Source organism: Nannospalax galili, unplaced genomic scaffold, assembly GCF_000622305.1.
Source record: "Nannospalax galili isolate Female #2095 unplaced genomic scaffold, S.galili_v1.0 scaffold17, whole genome shotgun sequence".
NCBI classification, from domain to species: Eukaryota; Metazoa; Chordata; class Mammalia; order Rodentia; family Spalacidae; genus Nannospalax; species Nannospalax galili.
This window is the reverse complement of record NW_008342276.1, coordinates 5,502,668-5,515,455: the sequence shown is the minus strand read 5'-3', so window position 1 is coordinate 5,515,455 and position 12,788 is coordinate 5,502,668. Positions and strand designations below refer to the sequence as shown.

The 12,788-nt window shown below is 38.6% G+C and overlaps 1 protein-coding gene across 1 annotated transcript in view; it reads right to left on the bottom strand.

Moving 5' to 3' along the window:
* The window catches only part of Col14a1 (collagen type XIV alpha 1 chain), a 241,977-nt gene that overhangs the window by 76,264 nt on the left and 152,925 nt on the right, over positions 1 to 12,788 (bottom strand). The window contains exons 27-34 of the mRNA XM_029565850.1: positions 12,561 to 12,700; positions 11,153 to 11,276; positions 10,050 to 10,193; positions 8,710 to 8,874; positions 7,889 to 7,927; positions 7,587 to 7,725; positions 5,015 to 5,157; positions 2,487 to 2,596 (exon numbers count right to left, since the gene is read on the bottom strand). Coding sequence (XP_029421710.1) covers positions 2,487 to 2,596; positions 5,015 to 5,157; positions 7,587 to 7,725; positions 7,889 to 7,927; positions 8,710 to 8,874; positions 10,050 to 10,193; positions 11,153 to 11,276; positions 12,561 to 12,700 — 1,004 coding nt within the window. The remainder of the gene's footprint in view (positions 1 to 2,486; positions 2,597 to 5,014; positions 5,158 to 7,586; positions 7,726 to 7,888; positions 7,928 to 8,709; positions 8,875 to 10,049; positions 10,194 to 11,152; positions 11,277 to 12,560; positions 12,701 to 12,788) is intronic.

Below are 12,788 nucleotides of genomic sequence, written 5' to 3'. Positions count from 1 at the left end.
ACATGAAAGTCAAAGGGTAGATTAACCAGCCAAAGATTTACTTCTTAAACGTTATCTTTAAACTAGAGCAATAGCATCTTTGAAATAATAGGATCACTGTGTTACTTGTTCATTTTGTGAACATATATAGAAATATGCACATTATTAAAAATTTAAAACTGCTTGTCAGGTTACTACCACATATCATCTACGGTACCTCCAATATTCACAAATTACAACTTGCTAATATTTGCTTGTCAGAGGATGAGGAAGGGAGAGCTGGCTTCTGAAGGAGGATGCTTCCTGTGACTCTAAGTTCAAATGAAATAAAGCCCTTTGGCCTAGTTCTGGTGTAATTTCTTAAACTACAATTTCATGAATGTGGAAGACAGTTTTTCAAGAGTCATGGGCTCTTTGTGAGGATTTGGAAAGGCTAAATCCTTCAGTTTTTCTTAGATTATCATCAAGGGTAAGTATATTCTAGATAAATCAAGTAACCACATTGTAACCAGGTTCTAGCATAAGATTTCAGGGTCTATGACACATTTTGATTTCTGATGGTTGGTTTGTTTCATGAGTACAACTGGCCTGTGGCAGAATAGTGAGGAAGAGTGAAATTCACATGTCAGTGTGATTTCACCCCAAGAGAAAAAGCAAAGAAAATTTGACATCACTAAGGGAAGTTACCATGGTAATTCAATGAACAAGGGGATTGGGTGACAGGAATCAAGGTTATGAGAATTAAACCAGCTAATACAGCACTGAAATTAGAAGCACACTCTGTGTATCAGTGACATAACATTTTTTAAGTCAGGACAGTTTAATTTTACAGGTTTTGTTCAACTTTGTTTTACTCCATGATTGTATAAAAGATGACAGCACATAGATTTATAGCAATTTTATTAATGTTGTATAAGTTATATTAGCAGTACACTGAAGTCAGCACTGCTGCTCCTGAGAATCCTTTTCCTTCAAAAGAAAGTTAACTATAACTCACGGAAAAATTGCCTGGGGAAATCCCATTAAATCTCTTGCTGCAGTTAACACTTCTTTCATTTAGAAGGGTAGAAACGGACTGCTGCATGTTTGGGGAGATTCTTCACATGTTTAGAACAATAATTCTTTAGTTTTACAAAAGAAGACACTGAAACATTTTTAAAACTGTTTTGCTTCTTTGGTTACACTAAACAGTCCATTTATATAGTGGTTAACTGTTTGAAAGAGATATTAGGACTACATATATATCCAAAATGGAAAAGATAAAGCCAACTAATAATCAGTAATAAATTAAGGGATTTGTTAAATTATAATGCAATGCTTTGAACAAATCCAATTTTATCTCTGTGAATTGAACAGTTTCTAACAATAGTCGTATAAGGCATCAATTTATTACACAACAGGCCTTTTCTTTTATTTTCTTGTTTGGCTTTAATAACAGAGTGGAAGAAAGCATTTCTTTAAAAGACATTTGAAAAATTTGAAGATTGGGGGCTGGAAAGATGGCTCAGCAGTTAAGAGCACTTGGCTGCTCTTGCAGAGGACCTGGGTTTATTTCCCAGCACCTACATCAGGTGACGTATAACCATTTTTAAGTCCAGTTCCAGGGATCCAACGCCCTCTTCTGGCCTCTGTGGGCACCAAGATATGCACATGATGCACATACATATGTGCAGGCACTCACACATATATATAAAATAAAAATCAATAAATATTAAAAAATTGAAGATTCATAAATTTAAAACCAATCACTAATAAATCTTACTTCTAGTTCTTTAAGTCCCAGTAAGGTCGATAAAGCTTAACGTTAGCCTAAGATGCATGAAGAGTTCTTAGGAGTGAGAATTACAAATTCATGACTAAACCTCAGGCTGTGATGACAATGATTCTTTTGACACTGATGATATTCTAGATGCTTTTCAGCTCCCTATGGTTTTTCCTGACTGCTTTGCAACAGAATCTGCATAACTAAGAATAGAATCATGCCAAGAGGGACTTGGCACTCAATCAAGCTCAAAGAGTTGCTCATGGCACCATTTGGAACTTTAAATTAATAAATCTCCACCTGTATCTTACACACTTTTCAGATACCTTCACTTCTGGTATGTAACTTTTCATATGTGATCCCTCTTAGATATGTGTGTGATAAAGATATTCAAAACCACAGAAAACACTAAATGGTCAGGTAGACCACCAATTCCTTCTCCATCACACATGATGCAGCAAATAAACAATGGTCTGCTTAGTAATAAAGTGCCTTCTCCTGAAAAGAATCTGGACCAAATCTGTCAATATCTTATGGATTGCCTGCTAAAAATACATATTTCTGCATCCCATATCAGAACTACCAATTCAAAATCCCAGGCACTATCAGCAAGTATTAAAGGTGGTAATTCTTGATGCCATTTAACATTGAGATCCCAAGCTCTAGAGATTTTCAAAAAGATATTTCTGTTCCTCTTCTCAACAAAAAATAGAATTAATATATATATGTACATAGGCCTACTAACCTTGTGAAAGCTTCCATAGAACATTTTCCTAATTTCGGGTCCTTCAAAGGTAACAGTTTGAAAATCTCCAGTGTAGTCATAGTTGAAATAAGTTAGAGTTTTCCCACCATCTAGTCAAAAAAAGGAAAAAAATTTTTAATTCAAATGAGTGGATAACTTTTTTCTAAAATTTAGCTTGACAGAAAATAGTGGGCCCTTTGTTTTGAAATTGTGCCTAAAACAAACAAAATAAGGGGGATTGAGATGATTAACAGTCCTCAGTGTTACAGGCTTTCAGTTGGCTGAAATAACCGCTTTAATGAGAGGGAGACAAGGCACCTGCCCGTATCCTTCCTTACTACCTCTGCCTTTACTCTTTTCCAAAGCACCTTTTTGGGAGAGTTTGTCAAATCTTAGACTAGAGGAAGATAAGGGAGAGTATAACTAATGAATATTAGGAAACAGAAACCAGGCACTGTCTCTTACCAGCCCACTGCAAAGGTCAACTTTCCCAAGATATACAGCTTTATCACCCAGGTGTCTCATTTATTCTGAACAGATAACAGCTTCCTAGTCCTTAGTTCTTCATTTTACAAGAACTGTTTCGTTATTAAAAATAGCAATGCCAAAGTCAGGCAGGGTGGTGCACGCCTTTAATCCCTGCACCCAAGAAGCAGAGGCAGGTAGATCTCTATGAGATCAAGGCCAGCCTGGTCTACATCGGGAGCTCCAGGCCAGCTGGGGCTACAAGGAGATGGATTGGCCCTGTCTCAAGAAAACAAAACAGAATAAACATACAAAAACATTAATGCTGAGGCTGGAGAGATGGCTTAACACTTAGGAGCACTGTCTGCTCTTGCTGAGGACCTCGGTTTGGTTCCTAGCAACCACATGGTGGCTAACAACCATCCATAACTCCAGTTCCAGGGGATCTTATGTCCTCTTCTGACCTCTTTAGGCACTGCACAACATGGGTGCACTTATATACATGTAGAAAAAAATTCATACATAAAATAATTTTTAGTTTAAAAAGTAGCAATGGTTTTCTTACCAGTGCTTGCCTATAATTACAATTTAGCTTTTCACTCTGCTTTCAAAAGAAGTGTTCTAGTTTCCTTTTTGTTGCTGTGATTAAAAAAAAGCTCTGACCAAAACTACTTAGGGGAGGACAAGGTTTATTTCAACTCTCAGGTTACAGTTCATCAGAGAGGGATGTCAAAATAGGAACTTAATCAGGAACTGAAGGCAGGCCTGTTTGCTATTCAACACAGCATTACCTCTCAGCAAGAAACTCACGTTATAGTCAAGTAAATACATCAGTACCCATGGAGGATGCTGCTTGCTGGTTCACTTGCAGACTCGGGCTTGGCTAGGTTTCGCTTGCCCTGGGATGATGCTCCTCACAATGGGCTCGGCCCTCCTATATCAATTAACAATCAAAACAACCCCCCCACAGACAAACACACAGGCCAAACTGATCTGGGAAATCCCTCAACTGAGACTTCCTTCTCAGCTGACTCTAGGCTGTGTCCAGTTGACAGTTAAAACTAGCTAGGACAAGGAGCAACTAGTTTTAGTCATTTTGACATCCTTAATTTTGAGTCCAGAATATATATGGAGTCAGTGACTTAATCCCTCTTAGTCTGTATGTTCTCCTTAGTTTCAATATCAATGCAAAAGTTCTCCCCTATTCTATTTAGTTGTCGAGTCCTTTCCATATATTGAACCTTCCTTTTAAATCTTTTTATTTGGAAATAAGATTAAATAGTCTCCTTATCCAAATGTTTGAATCAGCAGATAGTAAAGTTTTTCAAGTTTTAGCTCCTAACTTCATTTTAATGTTGAGACTCAATAAACTCAGTGATGTTAATAAGAAACTGAACATCACGTGCAACACTGTAGATCATGATAGGAAGCCTCACTGGCTTCTCGTCAACTTTTTAACCTCCAAACAATGGAGTTTCCCAGTGTCTGGGCACATTCTCTTATCTTCACTATCTTAAGAATAGAACTCAGTTTCCTCTCTCTCTCTCTCTCTCTCTCTCTCTCTCTCTCTCTCTCACACACACACACACACACGCACACACACACACACACACACGACTTCCAAATTTATATCTTGATCCCAGAATTCTTCCCAGATATGATGCTGCCAATCTGAAGTTCTCTCTAGAATATGAAATAGGCATCTTGTACTTACCTTATCCTCCTCCAATAAACAAACTTCTGGCCCTGCCTCTCCCAACAGCTCCCTCCTCTCCAGTTCTGCTCTGCCTAAAGCCTTTACTCTCAAGCAGAAACTGCTCGCCCACCTTCATCTTGCTCACTACTCTATCCAGAGCCAAGTGCTAGCACGAAGCAAAACCTAGAGGAATATTTGTTGCAAGAATGGGTTAATAAGTGACTGGATCAACTGTTTCATGATTTACTGTTTTTTGTTTATACAGTGCATAAGATTTGTTTTGCAATATGCATGAAACAGGAAAGATGGTGTGCCACATGCGTTACTCATGGCTATATATGCAAACGTTTCACATGAATATACTTACTGTCTAAAATGATCCCGACCAGTGGGTCAGAATTTTTATTTAAAATCTCCCAAAGAGCAAATGGCTCCTGTGGCGTGTCAGGAAGGATCCGGAACAGGAAACTGATTGTATAGTCAGAAGGCAATCCTTCCGGGTGCAGATACCTGATGGTGGGACAAAAATAATGTTTTGTTATCTTTCTCAGAAAGTCATTCTGATCATAAAGTAAACATAGTTTCATTATAGAAGCTTTTGAGAACCAAAAACATTATCAGTAACCTGAGAAGATCACTGTTTCAGTGTTACACACTGAAATTACTATTACTGAAATTACTATTCCAATTACTAAGGAATGTGCGTACTTGTCCAATTTATAACATTTTGTTCCACTTTTAGTGCCATTTGACACGTTCCATTTTCTTAAATAGTTTTAAGAACATTATTTGTGACAGTCATGCAATCTTTTTTTGTTTGCTATTTCCTAATTTAGCTGGCTAATATCTTTATTTTATATTTTATTTATTTTTGCTATATGTCAATGGAGTCCCGAGTCTTCAAAGACCAAGATATTTCTGATCTTTCTGAAATTTAGCTATTCAAGATTGTATGTAATCTTCATTTTCCCAATAAAGTAGTTCTTTAACTCTTTAATTTTAACATACCCCCTGACAGCACTGGGGATTTAACCTTGGGCCTCAACCATGTTAGATGAGCACCCTCTCACTGAGTTACAGCCACAGCCTCACCATCTTATCTCCTTGAACGTACTTTCAAAAGTTGTGGTATCATGAATAACGCTTATCTACAATCCCTTTGTATGAATATTTGGTATTTATCACTATGTACTGAAAAAAGTCACTAGAGCTTGGAAATAGAAAATGAGATCAGGGAGCAAGGCCTGGCCCTTCTCATCTGAAAAGGTAGAGAAAAATAGAAACTAGTATTGAAATGAGCAGCCAATAATGTAGTTAGGAACCCAAAGCCGGCTCCTTAGTTGTGCTCCTGTTGCCTGGGGATGAAAGGACTGTAGGAGGAAAAACGTGTGGTTAAGTCAGACGACAGGCCACATAAGACAGGACATGGCTGCATTTAGCAAAGTGTGGGACATTGCTGAGTGGGGAAGTCATCTCAGTAGAAAGAGAAATTTTGATTTAGCAATTTCTATTTTGGCAGGGCTTCCTCGGCTTATCTATTTTAATATTCATCACTAAATAATGTGAAAAATATCTGCCAAAAAAGTTAACACTAAGCATTGGGTTTATCTAAAAACCACATATATTCTGTAGCTCAAAGCCATTTCTAACATATTTTAGAAAATGGAACAATATTTCTATCACAAGAAACATTTAAAATCAGTTTTTAAAAGAACAATCTAAACCAGGTGTTGTGGCGCATTGCCTGCCATCCCAGTGCTTGCGAGATGGAGTCCAGAGGATTAGGAGGAGTTCAAGGTTATCCTCAAAAGTTTGAAGGCAGCCTGGGCTACATGAGACTCTGTCTCCAAAAAAGAAAAAAAGTGTTTACTTTAATATTACTATTATTACCTATAATAAGGTACAATAGAATTTTGATGTTATTACAATAAGGCAAGTTTTAATTAAAAACATCTTAGAAGGAGATAAAGCAAGTATTTACATAAATTAGAAGAATTTAATACTCCACTGCAATCTTACTTTTTCATACCTGTGTGCACAGTGTATCAAAATTCAAACACTCCAAAAATGTTTCATAAGTAATGGCAACAATATTTTGAGAAGAACAAATGTCAATTTGGAATGTAAAGTAGCAGATGACATCTTCAGAGAGGATTTGTGAAGCCAGGAATTCCTAATTCATACTCAATGACCTCTAGAATGTTCAAAGGGCCCTTTGTGTCTCCACAAGCACCGAGACTTCTGTAAGGACACTGGTAATGGGATTTTTACATTAACCTGACTGTGATATTCAGTTCTCTGGAGCTACTGCTGTGACCACTCAAGGACAAATGCCATCTGACGCAGCATGGGAAAGGGTTCTGGATCCGAGGTCAAGAGCCCACTTCCAGTTGCAAGTCCCAGCACTTCCTCTTAAACCATGGGATTCTTTGAAAAGATTAACTTACTTATACTTCATTTATGAATGCATGTGTGCATGATGTGTGTATATTAAAATTGGCATACTTTTCTTTATATATACAAATATTTTTATTTTCTTTAAGAATTCCATACAATAAAATTTTTACAATATATTACTGTATTTTTATGCATTTCACACAATACAGCTTGATTATATTTGGACCCTCTTCCCTGTCTGTACCCTCCCATAATCCCCTAGATTTCATGCATTCTGTCATATATGTTAAGGCCTATTAAGTCAAGTTTGTGTCCTCAGATACCCCTGGATGTGAGTTCATCCATTCTAGCCTGTTCAGCCTAGCTAGCATCACTCCCTTAAAGACCAGCTCTCTCTCACCCAGCAGGGATCAGCTGCCAGTAGTTCCTCAGCTAAGGTTGGGGCTTCTTACCCATTTCTCCAGTTCTGTGCCGGGTTTTTCTTTGATTTGAGTTTGCATGGATCTTGTGGTTGGTTTTAGTATCTTACAAGGGAAGCATACCTGGTTGGCTGGGAAACCAGGGCATCTTTGTGGAGATGGTAGCATGGATATAAATTGAAGGTACCGGGCTCCATAGAAACCCCTTCCACTGCAGAAAAATCTTTTTCAATCAAACCAAACATCTCCATCATCTTAAATCCTAAGGTAGTGGGAGGATGGTAAGAAAGAGGGAATGAGGGTCAACCATCACTTAAAGGGTTTTAACTTAAAGTTTTCTATCAAAGGCTTAAAAAATCAGAAATCTGGATCCCAAATGAGTAGTATTTAATATATTTTTATTTAAGAATTGTGATAATGCATACCTGCAAGGTCAATTCCATCCTTGTGCACCATTGGGCAGGCTGTAGAACAAAGCAAACAACATAAAACCCTTGCTCAGGTAACACACACAGACACATACACACAAACACACACACACACACACACACACACACACAGGTGCTTCTGTTGTCATGGACACAGGAAGCTAACTTAACCTTTCCTCCTAAGTGTTCCACAGTTGCGGTGCAGAGCCACTCCAGATCTGATGTGGCTGCCTCTGATTTGGAAAGCTTGAACTGCTCTAATGTGCTCTTAGAACCAAAGTGTCATAGCATCTGCCCCCTTTCCAGGGTCTGTTCAAATCTATGGCAGTTATTTGACAGCTGAGAAATGTTTTAATACAGACATCTTTGAAAACTGTTTCCTACATTTGTTGGTTTGTTGTTGTTTTCTGTGGTTCAGTTTTGCTTTGTTTTGAGATGGGGTCTTGCTATGTATTCCTGGCTAATCTGATACTCAATTGGTATCCAAGTCTGGCCTCATACTTGAGGCCATCCTCCTGTCTGTGTGCTGGAGTTACAGCCATGTGCCACCACACCCAGCGTTTGTATTTGTTTTTACCACAGTGGCTTTTTAATGGTCATGACTCAAAAAGATATCTATCAACCTAAACCTCTAAAGAAAAGGGAGAGAATGTTTACTCCATATGCGCAAAACCACAAAACTTAATGTCTAATAATAAAGAACTCTGTCTGAGAGCTAATATTCTTGCCTTGGTTCTTGAACGGACTCATTACATAACCAATATTTGATATGTCAGATTTTAAATAACATGGGTCAGTACAAATTCTAAAGAACTAACTTGCTGATGCGGTTTCACAGACAAAAGTAATTAATTCATCTTCAATTTTCTTAAAGGCATCAAAGTCATCCACAAAGAAGACATGGCGTGCGCTGGGCTTGCTGCCGATTCGAACCAACTCTGAGTAATCAGCATCGGCCACACCGATTGCAAAGATGTTGTAGCCTATGACGGAAGCAGGAGAGAATTTTGATTGTTTTAAATTTCACAAAGTACAAATGATACAATGCAAGATTTTGAATGCCACAGATGTTTAAAATATGCTCATTCAGGAAAACCAATGGGGGCAGCTAATTAATTTTTTACCCTTCATCAGAATCATGCATGCACATATTTCCTTATGTGAGAATTATTCCATCATCCCATCAAGAAATTTTCCATTTTAAAGAAAATTAATAAAGTTAAAGCCTTGGTGCATGAGCCAAAATGATCCCCCTTTGAGTAACACACTTACGGTTGCACCTTTTCAATAGTTAATCTGACATCTGTGGGATGAGGTGCCATTGAAACAGAAAGAGGCTTTTTATTGTTGATGATATTGTTTCTTCAAAGGTAGAAAATAAGAACTAGCAGCCTAAGATGGGCCATCATCTGAAAATTGGCATAGAAGTATTAAGCTACTGTTGTTAAGCATGTTGTCTTAGTTCCCTATCCTGTTGCTATCACAAAATACCCTAAAAAAGCAACAACTTGGGGGAGAACGGGTTTATTTCAGTTCACAGTTCCAGCTCACAGCCCACTGTGGCAGGGGAGTCACTGTAGCAGGAGCTGGATTATTATCATATCCATAATCAAGAACGGAGAGCAAAGCATGCATGCATGTATACTTGTATTAGGCTCCCTTTCTCCTTTCCACCCTGCCCAGACCCAGCCCTTGAGATAGCACTACCCACAGTCCAAGAAAACCCCTCACAGGCATACCCACAGGCCAAGCTCATCTAGATAATTCCTCCTTGGGGTTCCCTTCCCAGGTGATTCTAGTTTATGTCCAGTTGACAATTAAAACTGTAGCACACATTTTTGATAACTGAATCTTCACAACCATCCTCTGAGAATCTCCCTTCTATAGATAAGGAGACTGGGAGATTCCATATGGGGTTTTTTTCCCCTGGACTTTTGATAGCATTTTAATTCATTGCCACAGTTCCTTGTACAAGGCACCTTGCTATAACAAACCATGGATTGTTGTTGGTATAATTATAGAATTGGAAATGTATGTGATTTTTAAAAAGTCATATTGTCCACTTGGGAATTAAAATAAGGCTGATGTCGCCTGTGAATGTGTCTTAGTGTCAAACTTGTTCTCGGTAGCCATGATGGTGTATATTTAGCAATCTTACCATCTGCCTGCATCTCCCTGGAGATTTTGTTCACGTCATCTTGTGATCGTCCATCGGTTATAACCACGATAACCTTCGGGATGCCTCTCCTTGTACCTGACTCTACAGTAAATAAGGTATCTCGAACATGTTTAATGGCTTTTCCTGAAATAAAGGAAGGCAACAGTTCAATTTCATTCCTTTCACACTTTGATGGGGAGAAAAAGGGGACGAACAAAGTTCTCAAATTGATGAAAGTAAAAGTTGTTATGCCTTAGGAGCTGAGGATGAACTCGAGGGTAGAGCACTTGTGCATTGTGGGTAAGGCCCTGGGTTCCATCCCCAGCTCCAGAAAACCAAGTAAGTCTCATAAAAAAGGGTCATTCTACCTCACCCAGCAGTAATCAGCTGCCAGTAGTTCTTCAGCTAAGATTGGGGCCTTCTGCCCATTTCCACAGTTCTATGCTGGGTTTTTGTCTGCTTGAGTTTGCATGGGTCTTGTACATGCTGACACCATTGCTGTAGGTTCATATGAGCAAGGTCCTAGGAGTCTGTAAGACTCTATTTCCACATAGTCATGCATCTCCTCCCCTGGCTCTTACACTCTTTCTGACCCTCTTCTGCAATGGTCTCTGAACCCTGGGTGGGTAAAGTTTAATACAGGAGTCCTGTCCAGGGACCCATACTCTGCAGACTCTTATTCACTACGCTTTGGACATTTGTGTCCATTTGTGTTTATGGCCCTCTGTTACATGAGGGAGCTTTGATGATGAGTGTTGAAAGATGCATTAGTGTTCTCTCTACCCCTTGTAACCCTATTCCATGAACCTTAAGTGTAGAGGTTCCATTGTAGATGTCTCACTCGCACTGAGGGACATTTGGGGACACTAACTTGACTCGATAGACCTTAACACAAATGACAAAATGCATGAAATCCAGTGGAGAGACTATGAGAAGGAGCCAAAGTGGAAGGGGTATAAAGATGATTAAGATGTTCTATATTAAATACATAAAAATTCAATTAAAATTTACAAAAAACGGGTCATTTTACTAGTTACCAGTGATTTCTTTGAACTTGAACTGGGCATTGTTTTATTGTTTTTGTTTGTTTGTTTGAGTCTTACCTGTTTTTGTATTTCCTCCTTTGTATGAAATATGTCTAATTGCATCAAGAAGTGTCTCTTTGGTTTTGTAAGCATTTAGTTTGAATTCTGTTCTGGGATCATCCGTGAACTGAACCATTGCTACCTAAAGAGAGAATATATCTGCCTTTACACAGGTACAGACTTCCACTGGATCAGAGAACACATACAACAGCACAATATCACCCAGCATTTTAATTTTTCTTTTTAAATTTTATTCATTTTATGTGTGTAAGTGTATTGCCTGCATGTATATGAGTGCACCTGTGTCAAGCAATGCCATAGAGGTTAGAAGAGGGCATAGGATTCCCCTGGAACTGGAGTTAAGGACAGTTCTTAGCTGCCGTGTGGGTGCTGGGAATTGAATCCATGTCCTCTGCAAGAGCAATCAGTGCTCTTAACCACCGATCCATCTCTCCAGCACCTTAATTTCTTTCTTAACCATTCATTCCATTTAAATTTTCTATTAGATATCAAATTTGAAGAAAAATTAAATTTCATCTTCTCTTTCTACTTCTAAGTACTTAACAAGAACTAGATACTTTTTTAAATTTCTCTCTAAAGCCTATAGTACTTTTGCCACGTCATTTAATAAGTAAAAAGTGACATCCTAAATCTGGTAACTGGCCAGGGCACAGAATCAGGATTGGAATCCTTACAAGAACTTCCTGTAAAGCAAGAATAAAGCAACAGGAAATAATTACTACGATCCTACCCACTCTACAAATAAGTAAACTGAGACACAAGAAACCAGGTAACAGGAACAAGATCACAAATGGTCACTAGCAGAGCAGACAGCTGAAGTTAATGCATCCTATTTCAGAACCTGTGTTCTCAATCACTGCCATATAAACTTTTCTACCAATTTCCTCCAATTTCATTTCATTTCTGTGCACTATGAGAGACTTTTTTGGTTGTGTTTCATTTTCAGGACTGTGAACTCTGAATGCCCATTGAATGAATGAAGTGTCTTCATGTTCTGCTTGAACCTTGGCAATGTGTGACCACGTCCCCTCCCTTTCAAGATGGTCATGCCCTTGAGGGCAGGGAAAGTATTGTGTATAAAGGAGACACTGTCTTAGCATGGAAAAGAAATACCCCCAACTGGCCTCTTTACCCTCATTAATTTGCTGGCCTCGACAGCTCTTGCAGGGATGCCCAACCTTTTCATATTTGATATGACACTGCCATCTAAAAACATATTGGGCTGGATTCATAGCTATCCTGGGGTGCCTGCAGAGCATGAGTGCAGGTTGGATATACCTGTAAGTATTAGCGTACCCTCACTGGAGTTCTTTGCTTGCATTCCTTGACAAGAGGCCAAAGTAAGAACTTGAGAAATAATTTCTGAATGTGTAGGATGGCATAGTGATTGATTTATTTGCCTTACCTGGGTCCCATCTGCACCAATCTTGTCCAGGGCTCCCACAGTGCTATATAGAAAGTTGATGATCTTATTGAAATTGTCATCTCCAATGCTCCAGGATCCATCCACCATGAATACTAGGTCTGCCTTGGCGGCTTTGCATACTGAAGACCAAGAATAAATTTTGAATCAGAAGCAAGAAGAAAATTAAGTCTTTATTAAGTCAGGAGACAAGTAACAGTTGCTTTCTGG